This window comes from Solanum pennellii, chromosome 2, assembly GCF_001406875.1.
Source record: "Solanum pennellii chromosome 2, SPENNV200".
NCBI lineage: Eukaryota > Viridiplantae > Streptophyta > Magnoliopsida > Solanales > Solanaceae > Solanum > Solanum pennellii.
The window spans coordinates 40122206-40138298 of NC_028638.1; the positions used below are offsets into that span (position 1 = coordinate 40122206).

Below are 16093 nucleotides of genomic sequence, written 5' to 3' on the forward strand. Positions count from 1 at the left end.
TCATAACTTTGTAAGTTTAATTTCCAACAATTATTTAGACTATGAATTTCATAATATAGAAAACAAATGTAGCATATATTTCTTTGGATCAAATATTTTAGGTTTAATTATATATGTGGATGAAAAAAATATTGTGGTAATCCTGCAGGTGGATACACAAGAATTTGTGAACTTAATGGCATATTGTAAATTGTTGAAGGCAAAGCAGCCATAACATTGAGATTTTGAATTTCTTGTTGTTCATGTGGTACTGCTACTCCATGGTGACTATCTGTATGAACTAGAGACATAATGAGAAAAAAAAGGCTTCATTAGTGATCAACATTGTTTCATATGAAGAATCCCATTTTAAGAAAATAATAATGATATCATTTTGTTTGAACATATATAATATAAATAACATGGTTATAGTTAAAAGATCGTCTCAATCATAAGGTCACTAAAGCAATTGTTTGAGTTTCCAGATTATTTTATGTGGATGTTGTTTTAATAATTGAGAAATGGAATAGTTTTTAGTTTATTAATACTAGCATCTTTTCTTACACAACGCTTACTTTGTTGACTTATTTATATCTTGACGATTATCATAAGCCCACATTATTATTCTAGCATTTATCATTTTAATTCCTTTTTATATTTTTATCTCTCGTTATTGAATATTCTAAAGTCTGTCAAACCGTAAAACATTTTGTATTATGTAAAATATATTGTTGGGTGTTTATATAATTAAAAGATCAATTTTTTTTTGGGTGTGTTCTTTAAAATTCAAGCACTACAACAAATTAATACTATTTTAATATTATTATATCAACTTATCAAATCCAAAGTAATTATATCAATATCATTATATAAACTTTTTTAATTAATATCCCTCTGTTTAAAGAAGAATGACCTAATTTGACTTGAAACATAATTTAAGGAATTTTTTTTAAAGTGATTCTAAATTAAAATTATGCCAAATGTACCAAAATGTCCTTTAATTTTGTGGCTTTAAACATGTCAGGTAGAAAGTTGAAGTTAAAGTATTTTCAAAATAAGAAAGGAGTCATTTTTTTAAACAAACTAATAAAGAAACTAAATCATTCTTTTTTAAAAAGAGGGAGTAACATTTTTTCTTACACGACACTTATTTGTTGACTTATTTAAATCTGGACAATTATCATAAACCTACATTATTATTCTAGCATTTACCTTTTTATTCCTTAATTTTCTGTTTTCATTCTCTCATTATTGTATTGAATATTGTAAAGTCTATCAAATCATTAAACATTTTTCATTATTTAAAATATATTGTTGTGTATATATAAAAAGATCAATTTTTAAAAAAATTTTTGTTGAATTTTTTAAATTTCAAGCACTGCAACAAATCAATACTATATTAATATTACTATTATATCAACTTATCAACTCCAGCGCAACTACAACAATATCATTATATAAACTTTTTAATATTTCGAGTCAAATTTTATTATTCTAACTTTATATTACTCTATTGAAAATTTCTTTGTTTGCATACTTACTTCATAAGATCTGCATGCATTCTCCATTATCGATACTTATATGTTACATTAAGTATGTTATAGGCTTATAGCTATTCAATTTATATATCATAACTTTTTTTTTAAAAAAAATTAAGACCTGTTTATGAAATTTGGCTTTAGGCCCCCACACTTGTTAAGATGACCCTGATTATAGTAGTATTATGATAAATATTATTAGAGAGGTCTGACTATTTATAATACAACATCAATATATAAAAATACCTGATTGAGAGGAGTGATTATCCTTATAAAGGCCAAAACGGAAGCTATTGTTATTGTTATTGCTATTGCTATTGCTATTTCCCTTTAGGTCAAGATTTCGCGCATCTAGTTTCACTCTATCCTCATCAGACACCACCATCGTCCCCTCCTCTTCCTTCCTCAGACCGGTCAGAGGCAACCCGGTCTGATCCCTTATTTGAAGTGGAGGTAATTCATCGATATCATGCTTAGCTTCATTAAGCAACCAATCCACAACTTTGCTTGGTTGATCTAGCCCTAATTTGTCTTGAAGATCATACACTTGAAGGGCTGTGGGAACGGAGAGCCTAACTCTCCGATCCCTCAGCCCTTTCACTGTAAGAACTTTGCTATGACGATCTTTTCCCCCAAATGCTCGTGACACACGTACGATCCTTGGATCTTTAAATCTTCTCCATGATGACGATGATGATAATGATGATTTTTTTGGAATCATAGTAACATTATTATCACTTGGATCTACTTCTCTACTAATCATAATACCTAATTAAAAAGTGAAAAATTAAATTAATTTGGTAATGAAAATAACAAAAAGTATATAATACTTGAAGAGAGGTTTATTTTAAATTTTTAACCAAAAAACATTCGAACAGGAGTTATGAGGGGTTTCCATTTCACTTCCAATAAAAAGAAATACATAAGTTGGAAGGTGAATACATCAAACTTACTGCCTTTTACATTTAGGGATGACAATAAGGCGGTGTGGGTCGAGGGAGGGTAATCTACTTTTCTATATACTCCATGAAGAAACACATATTTGAAGGCAGCTAAACCAATGTTATAAACTAATGTGCCCTAGCTAGCATGTACTCCCTCCCTCTCATTTTTTGTCACCTTTTTACTTTGTATTTGCATTAAAAATAATATAATTTTATTCTTCTATCCTTATTTAATATTTTCTTAAATCTGTTTCATGATAAATGACGAACATATTTTCAAGATTAATTAACTAATCTATCAAAGGAATAATAGACAAAATATTGTAATTTGTTCATAAATTTTATAAAATGATAAATATTATGATTCAGGTATTTATGAAAAAAAAAAGACATATATAATGAGATGAAAGGAGTATATATAAAATATAAGTATGAGAGAGATCACTTACATAGTAAGTTCAATCCTTCCTTTTTGGAATGAACAAAGGGTTTGTGAAGGTTTTTAAAAGAGGAAACTCACTTTTTATAGAATATAAGTAAGGAGAATGTTCAACTTGAGAGAGGAAGATGCTTCACTCCAACACAACAAATATATATATATATACACTCTAAAAGCAAGAAGCAATGGTGTATAGAGTGACACGTGATTTTTTTTTGTATTCATTTAATTAATACACTAAAATCTCTCAAAATTAATATTATCGAAATTATAAAATATTATTATTTTATAAAATTATTATTTAATTAATAGATTAATATCAATTAATCTAAAAAGTATTCTTGAGATTAACAAAGGCTGATTTTAATTACATCGTTCAGGAAATGAAGCCTCAAGAATTGTAAACAAAATCTCTTGTGAAAACGATATTTATAAATTTGAGGTCATAATTAATGATGATTATTTCTACAATAAAATAGATATCAATAGCTTGTTAGATTATCCGAGTGAAAATAATACATGTTTATAGGTGCAGATATTAGAAAAAAAATTATAGATGTTATAGAAGAAAATAATATCGATGATAAAGTTGTTAAGTAAAAATGTCCTGTCTTGCGCTCCCATCTTTTATTCACAGTTAATAAGTTATAATACTTTTTTTTGATTTAATTACGTGACGATTTTTTATTTTTTGAAATTTAAATTACATAAACTCTGATCAATATTTTAAATTTTCTTTTTTCATTATATTGATATAAGAAATATATAAATTTTAAAATTTTAAATTAATTTAATTCAATTTAACTTGAAAGATTAATTATATAAATTAAGACAAGTGAAATAGGTGTTTTGCAAGATGTATTCCGAGTTCTCTTTTATCTATATTCTAGTTAGTGTTCTAACTTCTACTCGGGAGTTATCTCATTTTTTTGGTTATAATTAATTTAAATACATTTTTAAATATAAAAATATATCATTGCTTGCTGAAAAATCAAAAACAAAAAAAGTGTATCGATCAATAAAAAGAAATTAAAAATTTCACAAAGATAAAGTCCACAAACGTAACCAAGATGCGGTCTTCTCTTTACTCAAAAGAGTAAGTTTATATATAACACTTCACTCCATATTTTTTTCTGATCGAATGATATTTTTATACCTTTTTGTATCATTCAAAGTATTTTTACGATTATCAATAATTCGAAGATAAAATTAATAGTTTTGATCAATCTTCGAGAGGTTTTCAACACTTCTTTTATATAATATATTCTCGTCTTTAATTTATATGACATACTTTTATTTTTAGTCCATTTTAAAAAGAATAATACATTTCAATTTAACTTTAAAAATTCTATTTTACCTTTAATAATATTATTTATAATCACACAAATACTTAATATAGACCACAAATTTAAAAAATGTTCATTTCTTTCTTTACGTTGTATATCAAGTTAAAGTAATTCATAAAATGTGACACAACAAAGTATGTTTAAAGAATCCGTCCAATATATTTTGGCCATAACAAATAGTAGTATTCACTTTTTTTTTTTCATTTTATTTGAAATCTCCTTTGGTTATAAAAAATTTAAATTCAATTTGAAGTTTTATCTTAAATTTAAATAATAACTTATAACTTTATTCGAACTTTATAAATTCCATATAATAAAATAAATAAAATCATTTTATAAATCAAGATATTTTATAATCACGCACTATAAAATCAATTCAGAGATAATACTTTTAATATAATTTTTTTCATACTCAAAAATTAAATTTAAACTTAAAATTTTTAATCAAAGATAGAGTATTTCTATCACCGCATCACGACCTAAATTAGTACCTCAACACTTACTAATACTTCTCCTCATAGCAAAATAATAATACTTCTCCTCGTAGCAAAATAAAATAATATTTATTATTATTATAAAATCATTATCACTTATAGCTTCTCCAATTGATTGGAATATGTTGATGGATAGGGTAAAAAGTGTTTACAAAATCAGTGTAGAGATTCCCCATTTCTAAATCTTTGTGTAGTCCCACCCACTATCCACAGCCGCAATTTCCACCGACCCATGATAAAACAATACTAATAATATTCTTCAGCTCAATAATATCGAAAAAAAAATTTTGGCTAGAAAATTTACTTAGAATTGGAATAAAATGACATTTTATTTTTTAAAAATATTTTGATCCTTTTGATTTTAAAATATTTTAATTAAAAAATTAAAAAAAATAATTTTTAAAAAAAAAATATATTATAGACTTTTTAAATTTCTAATCAAGATTTTTCGACTATTCTGTATCACCCACTATTAAAAAACATGTCTTTGACTTTTTACCCAATTCAATAATATTAATTAGTGAATACCGTGTATAAATTTTCCTCTTTTTTCTTCTGAAGTTAGTTACTTGTAGTTCAAACATCGATTTCATCTTTTATCAATAGAGAGAGAGAAAAAAAGAAAGAAGAATAATTCCTGGCCCCAAGGGAAAATTGTGCCTACAAATAAAGTGATGGGACTTTGTGAATGTGAAGATATATATCTATATATAATCAACTAATCAAGGAAATCAAAATGTTTTAAAATTTCAAATATATTTGTATTTTATTAATTAAAAATTAAATCTACAACGCTTTTATAAACTCTCTGAAGCACATACGTAATTTAAATCGAGTCGGAAACTAAATTCCCAATTCTAAATTTCTTTGAAGTTGTTTTTTTACGAGATGTTCTATAAGTGTACATTTTTTATTTTAAATATATATAATTCATAATTAAATATAAAAAAAAAAGACCTGTGATATAAAACATGGTAAAACACGTCAAAATATATGATTATGAATGGAAATTATTTTCAAATTGCGTTTAGTTGGAGCATGCGTGACCGCCAAACGAATATAAAGACGGCACACATTTATTGGAGAAAAAGAATTGGACTGTGACAAGACACAATTGGAATTCGATGGATTTCGAAACTTTTAAATCTGATAAGATTGAAAAACTAGCTAAATATAAAACGAGATATTCTTTTAGAATTGATTCACAATTAAAACAGAATAGGAAGTATATTTTATAAATAACTATTACACTTAACATCATCAAGGAAATGTTACAAATATCATAATGTATGGCAATGGTACATCATCATCAAGCAACAACTGACTCTGACCAATTTACACCAGAGAACACACACATATATAGATATGTATAAACATCACCAGGCACGTTATTGCAGCAGGACGAGTTTGCCATGACTAGAGAGCCTGGTAAAAAGGGATTGAATTCCCATTAGTTAAGAATTATACGAAATAATCTCATGTAAAGAAAATATTGCAGGCTATGTCGCAATGCAAACAATGCTAAATAATTGACCAGAACAAGCTTCCCTGAATCGATGTGTTCCTATCGAAGCATAAATGGATGAATGAACAAGCACGGAAAACTCTACGAATTCAAAATTACCCTTCTTAGAAATGATTTCTAAAACCTAAAGGAATGCCCACCAAAGAAGGTTCACAAGTTAAGAGATAATATCTCATGTGGCCACTCAACTGATGATATTTCTCTTACAAAGGCACTTGGTTTCCCATGACGCTCCTTCGGGAGGTTATCCTTGACGACTCCCCGCTTCCCCTAGATACTACAGCTTTACTAGTGCTAGTTAGGGGCATTTGCAGTGTGATTCATTTTTCTGCCTATAATTGTTCTTTAATAACTTTTTCGAACTCTACCAAATGAGAGTATATTTGTTCTCCCTTGCCTTCTCATAGAGTCCCCCTCCTATTTTTATCTCTGGAAGCAAGAACTTTGCCGGTCATTGTATGCTAAGAACTTCATTGACTGTGTTCCGGAACCTTTTGGTTATATGCAATAAAAAAAGCAGCCAGAAAAAGAACAACACAATGAGTCTGAGATACTTCAGTCATATCTCCGCTACATCTCAAAAAATCAATGTGTCATCAGAAATTCAGCATAAAAAATGTGTGACATGTTCTCCTGAGCGCCATTTATGTCCAAACTCTTATATTATTATCCCATCTCCTCCTCAAAGTAGATCCCCAGCATCTTGCTGAGGTCCCTCCATCACAGTAAGGGTGACAAGCGATCTTCTTACCTCAATCCCCTCGGAGAAGGTAAGAATCATTACCATTAGTTAGAATTGAGAACTTGTATGTGGTGATGCCACATCCCATGTGTACCTTCCAAAATATATAGAAAATGCTTACATGGTAAAAGCTTTTCCAACCACCGGTTTACAAGGTATTCAAACCTTGCTTGGTCCCATTTCTTTCCAGGCATTTGTTGACAATCGAAACAAACATAAGTGATCTGAAGTTAGCAGTTCTCTAATGATTTTCCATATGTTGGTCGCAACTTACCAATAAAGTATATGCTTGTCTCGATCGAGGATAATAGCTTGAAATCCCTCATTTCTTCTATACCACATATTTTTGGTGTCAAAGCAATAAAGCAAGATGCATTGTTTTTGGAAGTCTTGAACATATAAAAAAAGAAAATTACTTTAGAGTATTACGTATATATCCCATGATAATTCGCCAACATTCCTGAAAAAAGGCCGTGGTGAAACATTGAGTAACCTTAATTCCTTCATATGGCTTAGAAATATTAGCTACCTCATCCTTCAGGAATGGTCCATGCAGGGCTTTTTTATGGCAACCATAAACAAATAAATTTTCACCTTCATGATCTTTCCTCAGCGATAGTAACTTCCTAGAAATCCTTTGATCAGTAATTTTTCTGTACGAACTCTTCATCCTGTTTAAGAGATCTGATTTATACTACTAATTTTCTCCGTAATCTGGTACTTCCTTCGTCCCAGTCTGCGAAAAATACTCAAGTTCCAACTTTGAGGCAATAAGAAGCTTGGTTAGCCTTCTAACTCAAAAGCAAGGATTCTTCCTTTTAATTTTTGTGAAACCATCTACCTCTAACTATATGTCTTTGAATTTAAAGTAACTAAACGAGATCACAGTAGGTTCGTCATCCGTGAAAATTTTAAGCAAGATGTTTCTGGTCAAGTTAAAATATTGTATGTAGCTGGATTGCTTGATACTTCTAAAAACATCATCTCATTTAGTGGAGAATAGGAAGCCATCAATTCTAGATGTTACAACAAAGTCTTAACTCCTCTAATGTGAAGTTAATTCTCACTGTGAATGAAATATCTACACTGGCTTTATCTTGTATACCGAATACCGTTTTAGATATAGGAAATTCTAGATTCTAGTGTTAGTCTTCTTTCTTCATGGAATTTGTTCATATAAAAACTTCCTCTGTGACCCATGGGGAACCCCAAAGTTCTCTCACAGTTCTATCCCAGATTGAACATATGTAAGCGAACAAACAACAAAAAACTGTGTTATGACTCATTATCTTGACTGCTAAATAGTGGCAACTAGTTACAGATTCTGCAAGTACACATCATCCTACTGTAGATCAAAATCATAACGTGAAAGAGTAAACCATGAAGTACAAACTATCTAGGGTGCCGCTACTATCTTTTGGCATCTTTGGAACGAGAGGAACCATAGATGTTTTGATGAATCTCAACTCCAACACATCTTGTAAGCTAGATTGTCTAGTTATAAGTCTTTCAAGTTGGAACTTTCTAACCCCTGTAAAATAGCCCAGAGAAGTTTTTGGATTTTGTCAGTTTCCTAGTTATAGCATAGTCTTTTATTTTTGTTTGTGGAGCTAGCAAAATAAAATCACCATCTTTTGTACTATGTCTATTTGTATTTTCTTGAATATGCCTTTTAATGATATTACAAACTTAATAAAAATACATGGTAACTCTTGAAGGAAATGTAACCATAGACAATTGGGATATATTCTGCTATCTTTGTTGTACCAAAAGCATCCCTTTTTCACTAGAATTGCATTTGTTTCCTCTAACATTTTAAGATTTTTACTCTTCAGAGTAATGTTAGTACAATCTTATATGTCAGACTTTCTCTATAACAGTTCACCAAATTCTTTGTTTGATATTTCATTTGCAGTTTAAAGATCAAATACGAAACAGATTACTTAATTTGGCAAACTCCTGCTTCATCCTTCAACGGAGGATATGACAAATAGGCTAGCTTTTTTTTTCTCCAATCAGAATATCAATCAACATCATGTATCTGTCTCCGCTCCTTATTCAAAGCAAACCATGCATTACCCGTCAAGGACTTGTATTGTCTAATCGCTCTAACAAGAAATTCTAACTTCATGGAGTGAATACACAGATATAAAACCAACACCGAATCATTCCATTGTGCATTTAGCATGGCATGAATTATTTATCTTTTCCCGGAACTTTTACAGTATTTAGCTTCTACCACATATGGGCAGATGTCATGTCATTTTGCTATATATCTATATCCCAATTCCTATATATTTCATATTACTTGCTTCAATCAAACCAGTTTTATATTTGCTATCCACCCTCAATATCAAAATTATCACCAAAACATCATCCTCATATATACCTTATTCCACAATTTGTAGGAATTACCATATATGATATATCACCCACTTCTATATATATCAAGTCAAACACGGATATCTCGCCAAAAATACTTCCATGAAGGATATTTTTCCCAAAGAAAACACACATAACAGAATAAATAGATAAATGCACTAAAACTGCTATCACCTCCGCTCCAATTTAAATGTCTTAATTTACCCAATACGGAGTTCAAGAAATAAACGGAACTCTTGAATTTTACGGTTATGTATAAAGTTCCCTAACATGTGTCTTGAATTTGCCAAATAGGATGCCGGAACTGAAAAACTTACTGCCTATCATGACACACGGATATTCGAATTTTACAGTAAAACATGATCAAACGCCTACTAAAATAATGGACCAAATAAGACATTTAAATTGAGACGGACGGAGCGAGAGGAAAAATTAAATAAGCGATATCTAATATAGGTACCTTCATTTCTGGTATCCACCACCAATAGCATTATAATCTTCCTCAACTTTTGCAGTCAAGTAGGGTTTCGGAAAATCATCAATACTAAATGTCTTCTCCTTCATCATCTTCTCAACATCATCTTTTTTAAGAACAGTGCGCCTTATAGGAGGACGATTACGCCGCTGGTCACCGAGAGAAGTACTTGATATCGTATACCGTATCGGGATTTGAGGTGGGGATTATAGCTTGAGCTTGTGCTGTAGCAGGGCAGGTAACTCTGTACTCTGTAGCTTTTGGTACGGCGGATACATATTCTGGACTCGATTGAGGTCCTGTGATCTCCCATGGCTTCTTCAAGTAGCGTTTTACAGTTTGAATCAGCGATTTGCCTGCCGACGCCATTGTTGTAAACTATTGTGATTCGATTTTCTGAGATTTGCGATTTTGAGTTGGCGAAGAGAAGGTAGTTCTAGAAATGGAAGTTCTTTCTAGAATTTTCTGTTTTTTTTTTAAAAAAAAAGGAAATTCGTATTAATGTTTTCGGTTAATTCGGCTCCCAACTGATAAGTGGAAATACCTACCGACATATTCAAATATATTTCTATAAGTGATTTATATTTTGTATTTCCTCCATTTTAATTTATTTAACATTTATATCTCATTTATCAAATTTCAGAGACCTCTCTTTAAGTTTCACTCTCTAACATTTACCTCCCATGTGGTTTAGAATATTATGTCGACCTCCCTTATTTTCATTTACTTGTAATCATTTTTTAATTTTATTTAAAATAAATATAAATTAATTTAGATTTAACAATTTCACCCTTCTTTAGATTAATTTCTTCATATTAATAAATATTATATAAAAAACAACTCATTTAACAATTATTTTAAAAATAAATCAGCACAAATACGTGTTTTTTTAATCCAATAAAGATTAAAGTTTTCATTCAAGCTGACCCATCATTTTCACCAAATATTAACTCTTCATATCCATTTTATCTTTACCAATTCATGTAGATTTCCCCCCACAATAATCCATCATAATCTGACAACAATTTCTTCAAATAGAAGATAAAAATGGACTCCCCAAGAGAGAAATGCGATAAGAACAATATGCTTTTATCTTAGTTAAAATTTTCTACACAAGCGAATAAGAAACATGATCCAACGAATAGAGATAAATCGTTAAAAATTAGATCTAAACTTTCATAAATATATGGGTAAAATGATCAAATCTAAAATTAATTTATATTTATTTTAAATAAATTTAAAGAATGTTTACAAGAAAATGAAAATAAGGGAGGTAGACGTAATATCATAAACCATAGGGAAGGTGAGTGTTATAGAGCGAAACCTGGAGAGAGGTAAATGGGATATAAAGAGAATGGTGTGTACTCAATTCTCACACTCCCTATCTTGGATAGTAAAAGTTAGAGATGTTGTTTTTGATAGCTCCTTGGCTTAAAAAAAAAACACAAGCAAAGAAATTGAGGAAAAATACTAAATTACAAGACATGACAATATTGTGAAAAAACAACAATAACTATGTTTATAAGATAATACTATAATTGATGTAAAAAAAAATACTATTGAATATCGAAGAAACAAGAAGCTACAAGAGTAATACTATAGTACGAAACAAACGAGACAGTACAAATTGCCTACCATTTTTATCTTTTGATTTATGTTTTTCATAAACTTAATTCTGTTATGTCCTTGGTAAGTTGAACATATGCAACATCTTCTCAATATTTTTTCTGTCTATCTCTACCTCTCCTGAAACCATCCATTGTGAACATCTCACATCTTTTCAGTAGGAGATCAGTATACATCTTCTTTTCACATGTCTGAACCATCTTAGTCAAGCCTCCTATATTTGGTTGTGTATATCTTCATTTCTAGTCATATCTTTCCTATTATGTTCAGACGTCCATCTCATCTTTCTCTTTTTCATAACTTTCATACTTTGAAAAGAGTTTGATTCACCAATACTCCGCTCCATACACCATAGTATGTTTAACCATTATTTTGTAAAACTTGCTTTTAAGTTTTGGTGATACATTTTGTCACACAAAATTTAGATATGAGCCTCCATTACATTCATCCTACCAATACGATGTGTGCTATACTGTTAATATCCATATTACCTTTGATTAAAAATTCCTTTCTTTTGGATGATATGGGTATCAATCCTCACTTCTATGGTAACTTCATATATTACATCACTTAACTTGCACTTGAAATGTTATGTCTTGGGTTTGTTTAACATAAACACTTTAGACTTCATGGTTTGTCTCCATACGCCATCTTAGTATATATTAACTTTGTTCGAGTCTCGTTAATTAAAATTATCTCATTTGCAAATAACATACATTATGAGATCTCGTCCTAAATTTGTCGCATATATACATCTATCGCCAAGACAAAATATACACTATTAAATACTAATGAACAATTAGGCACTAGTGTCTACAATGTCTTTATTTAAGATAGGTAAAAGTGTCAAAGATACTTGTGAAAAATTTAAAAATTGATCAGTTTTATCTTTCGTTATATTTATTTGCTCAAAAATATTCTTGTTCTTATGTTCTTTTTTACTCAAATACGCACACTAACTAAGAAAATAGCTAAAAAAACACCCTTTTTAATCAGTGGCTGATCAAAAATATATATATAAAAAAATGATCTAATTTTGTCCCAAATTCTCTTAATTGTAAAGACTTCAGCAAATGTTTATATTGTAGTTTGTGAGATGAACTATTTTAGATGTCAATTTTATGTTTTATATAAAGTTTAATTACTTGTATTAATTCTCCAATTAAATAATTATTCTACTGCTCTTTCTTTTTCTTTCAGAACTATCACATCACTAATCTTCGACGGTAACTTGTGATGACATATCAAGTTATAATTGAATTAAATTATATCAATTTTAGAATTCGTGAAACAGATTTATTTTATTAATTCAGAAAATAATTTCAAATAGTCATGTAAGTAAGATATGTGATATCATATTTAGAAATAAAAATTCATATACCTAATATATAAGAAAACAAAAGACCCAGTCCACCCGCCTATTTTGAATAATTCAAAGGATAGATTTGTCCATTTTTCTTTTGTTTTAGAATATCCGTTAATAACAAAAGTATTTTTGAACTTAATAATATAAAATTGAATTTATTTTTGAGCCAAAAACATAATGATAAATTAACCTATTTTAATAAGTTTAGGGATCTATGGTACATTTTCCCTTTTAAAATATATACATCAAACGTTTCATATATATTCAAATAAATATATTTGATAATGTAAATAATTTTGACATTTTAAATGTATTTAGCTCATTATAGCGAAGTACTATTTCGTGATTTTAAATTATAATTCATAGAATATATTGTATGAGATTAATGTTCTGAATTGTAATATATAGGGATTATCTTTGTCATTTTAGTGAATTTTAATTTAAATTTAATCCATATATGATTGAAAAGAGTGAAAAAAGTAAAATAAAAGAAGAGCTGAGGGGTTAAGTTGTATCATTTACAAAATATGAGGGAGTTGATTGCAATTGAAATAGGGGTGGTCTGTACTTATGGAATCAAGCTGTTCCCGAGCTTCTCGTCACAAGTAACTTTCGCTCAAAATATTCTTTCCTTCTCTTCTAAACCAAAGTACCAAACTAATCTCCTCTATTGATTACTCAATATCTTCGCACTGATCTTCTGCAACTTCCGTTTCAATTTCAGGTATTTCATATGGTAATTTTTTTTAGTTAATGATCTGCTTAATATTGTAACTGTTGAGTTGCTTACTTATTTTTCAACATTAACTTCAAAAATTAGTAGAAACAACTATTTTTTTTGTTATTTATTATGCATTTGCACCGCCACATTCTATGTGATCAATAATTATTTGTTATTATGATAAATGTTCATAAGTTTCTATTTTTTGTTAAAATGCTTTGGTTTCTGGTCTGGATGAACTGCTTTGTGTGATGAAAATTGTGAACAGATCTGTGTGGTTTGTGTGTCTTACTATTTAGTTTAGTTCTGCTAGTTATTATTAGAGTTGCATTGTGAAATGAAACCTAAAGCAGCTCCCTCCAAAAAAAGTAGTTGTGAATTTGTTTGGGTTATTTTAGTCTTCGCTAGTGGTTTATCCGGTTCGGCTCAAGCGAATGAGTGGCCTAATCGAGCGTTTAATTGGGGTCTAAATTTTAATAAATATAATATTTTTTATTTGAAGTCTAGTTTTCTAGTCTGTTGAGATGGAAAGTTATTAGTTATTTTTTATAATCGATTTCTTCTAATAATTCTTTATCAATGATTGTATAGTCAACCTTTAATCTTTCTGGAGACATTGTTAATCTTATTTAAGATTTTATCAAATTTAGTTTTGATTTTTTTTTAAAGCTAAGGCATCATTTACAAGTTACAAGGACATTTAAGAAATAATCAATTATTTTTATTTGATTCATTATATTAATTTGAATATTTTCTTCTACTTGTACTATTTTTCTCCAACACTTTTAATTCAAAAATGTTTGTAGACATCTATATTTCAAGGAACATTCAAGGTTAAATCTATGTTCTTTCAAATTCTCGTTATCTAATGATCTCAATTTTTATGCTTCAAATTGTTCAAATCTATTTTGAAGTAACAAAAGGTTTGGTCAAGAATAATCAACTCTAAATTTTTTGAATAAATTATAGTATAATTTCTTTTCTTTTATACTTCTTTTACTTTCTACTAAAAGTACTATCATTAACCCCCCAAATCCCAATATAGGGTCTAAATGACAAGCCTTACTAGCAGTCTTTAGAGCTAGCCCCGACTCTACCCATTAGTCTTGTTCATCTCCCAGAACTGCTCTTTTGTTATTTTGGTCGTCTTGTTAGTTACTAATAGAGGATGCACTGGTGTCAATATTTGTTATTTAGGGCTTCATATATCTATATGTTATGGGTGTGTTCGTTACAGAGGAAAATAAATGAACAAAAACTATCCTTCAAATATTCTGAACTTTGCAACTTCATCCTGTATTTTGACTATGTTAAGAAACTATCCATGTGCAAGTCACATGATGCCAAAAAGCTCCAATTAAAATTACTCTTTAGAGCACACTCACCCTTCCGAACGACTCCAACTAAATAGAACTTTCTCACCCAACTCCATTACTTTATTCGGAGAATGCATCTCAAGTTCCTCAACTCTTAAGCTAAACTCCAACTTGCTCTCATAATTTTTATCATTTCATAAGCAATTATTTCACCCCATACTTATTGGTTAGAGCCTGGGAAAATTTCAATGAATATGAAAAGGCTCTATGGTACATGCTCTTTGACGATGACATAATGCTAATTGATGAGATACATGATAGGGTTAATGACAGGTTTGGAGATAGATCCTAGAGTCTAAAGAGTCCAGGTTGAGCAGGAATAGGACAGTACCTGGAGTACAAGTTGAGTGACATAACGAACGTGTAGATATGAAGTAATTAAGGTTAGAACATAACTCATTCTCAAGAAAGAAAGCTCCAAGTAATTGGGGTCAATGATGCAATGAAATCTGGAAGCAAATCTGGAGGATCAAAGTACTGCACAAAGTGGCATGCTTTACATGGCTACTAGCCAAGGAGGCAGTCTTGACATTGGATAATGTGGCCAAGAGAGGAATCTCTCTATGCAACAGATGTTCCTTGTGTGGGAAGGCTAATGAGACAGTGAGACATCTCTTGGCAGATTTTCCTTAATACCAGAGGCATATCTTGGTGTATGCCTAGCCAGATTGATGAGACTCTATTCGGTTGGGATATGGCTGGAGTTGGGGCTACAAACAGAGAAAGATGGCGGATGATCCCTGCTAGTATTTGGTGGACTATATGGAGGAGAGAAACGAGAGATGTTTTGAAAATAGGAACAACAACCTGCAGGAAGTTAGGCTAAGTGTATTTTGTTGTTCTGCTTTTGGTGTACAAATGTCTACTTCAATGAAACTGAGTCAATCATAGATGTTTTAGGATCCATTTAGATTTGATTCAGTTTTTTGGATATATTATACTTACTTTCTGCTTTTGTAAATATGGTTTTTCAGTATTACCTAAATACTATGTGAATACAATGTTACAGTTTCAAAAATAAAATAAAATAAAATAAATCTTGTCATCGAATGATCTCAATTTTTACGACTAAATAGAAAACCAATAATATTATCTTATGCTTCAAATTGCCAAATCTATTTTGAAATAAAAAATAGTTTG

At 29.8% G+C, this 16093-nt stretch overlaps 1 protein-coding gene and 1 pseudogene across 1 annotated transcript; both read right to left on the reverse strand.

Moving 5' to 3' along the window:
• On the reverse strand, positions 1-3015 carry LOC107010697 (transcription factor TCP13-like). Its single transcript, XM_015209985.2, has 3 exons — positions 2911-3015; positions 1764-2285; positions 1-280 (listed from the first exon to the last, which is right to left on the reverse strand). Exons 2-3 carry the CDS (start codon positions 2278-2280, stop codon positions 108-110), a joined length of 690 nt encoding a protein of 229 aa, XP_015065471.1. The 5' UTR covers positions 2281-2285; positions 2911-3015; the 3' UTR covers positions 1-107.
• Positions 3016-5941: 2926 nt separating this feature from the next.
• On the reverse strand, positions 5942-10374 carry LOC107010504 (annotated as a pseudogene).
• Between the last annotated feature and the right edge of the window lie 5719 nt (positions 10375-16093).

Coding starts and splice junctions, on each gene's coding strand:
- LOC107010697 (XM_015209985.2), bottom strand. CDS start 2,280: ATGATTAGTAGAGAAGTAGATCCAAGTGATAATAATGTTACTATGATT. Junction 281..1,763: donor TAATCACTCCTCTCAATCAG/GTATTTTTATAT, acceptor TTATGTCTCTAG/TTCATACAGATAGTCACCAT.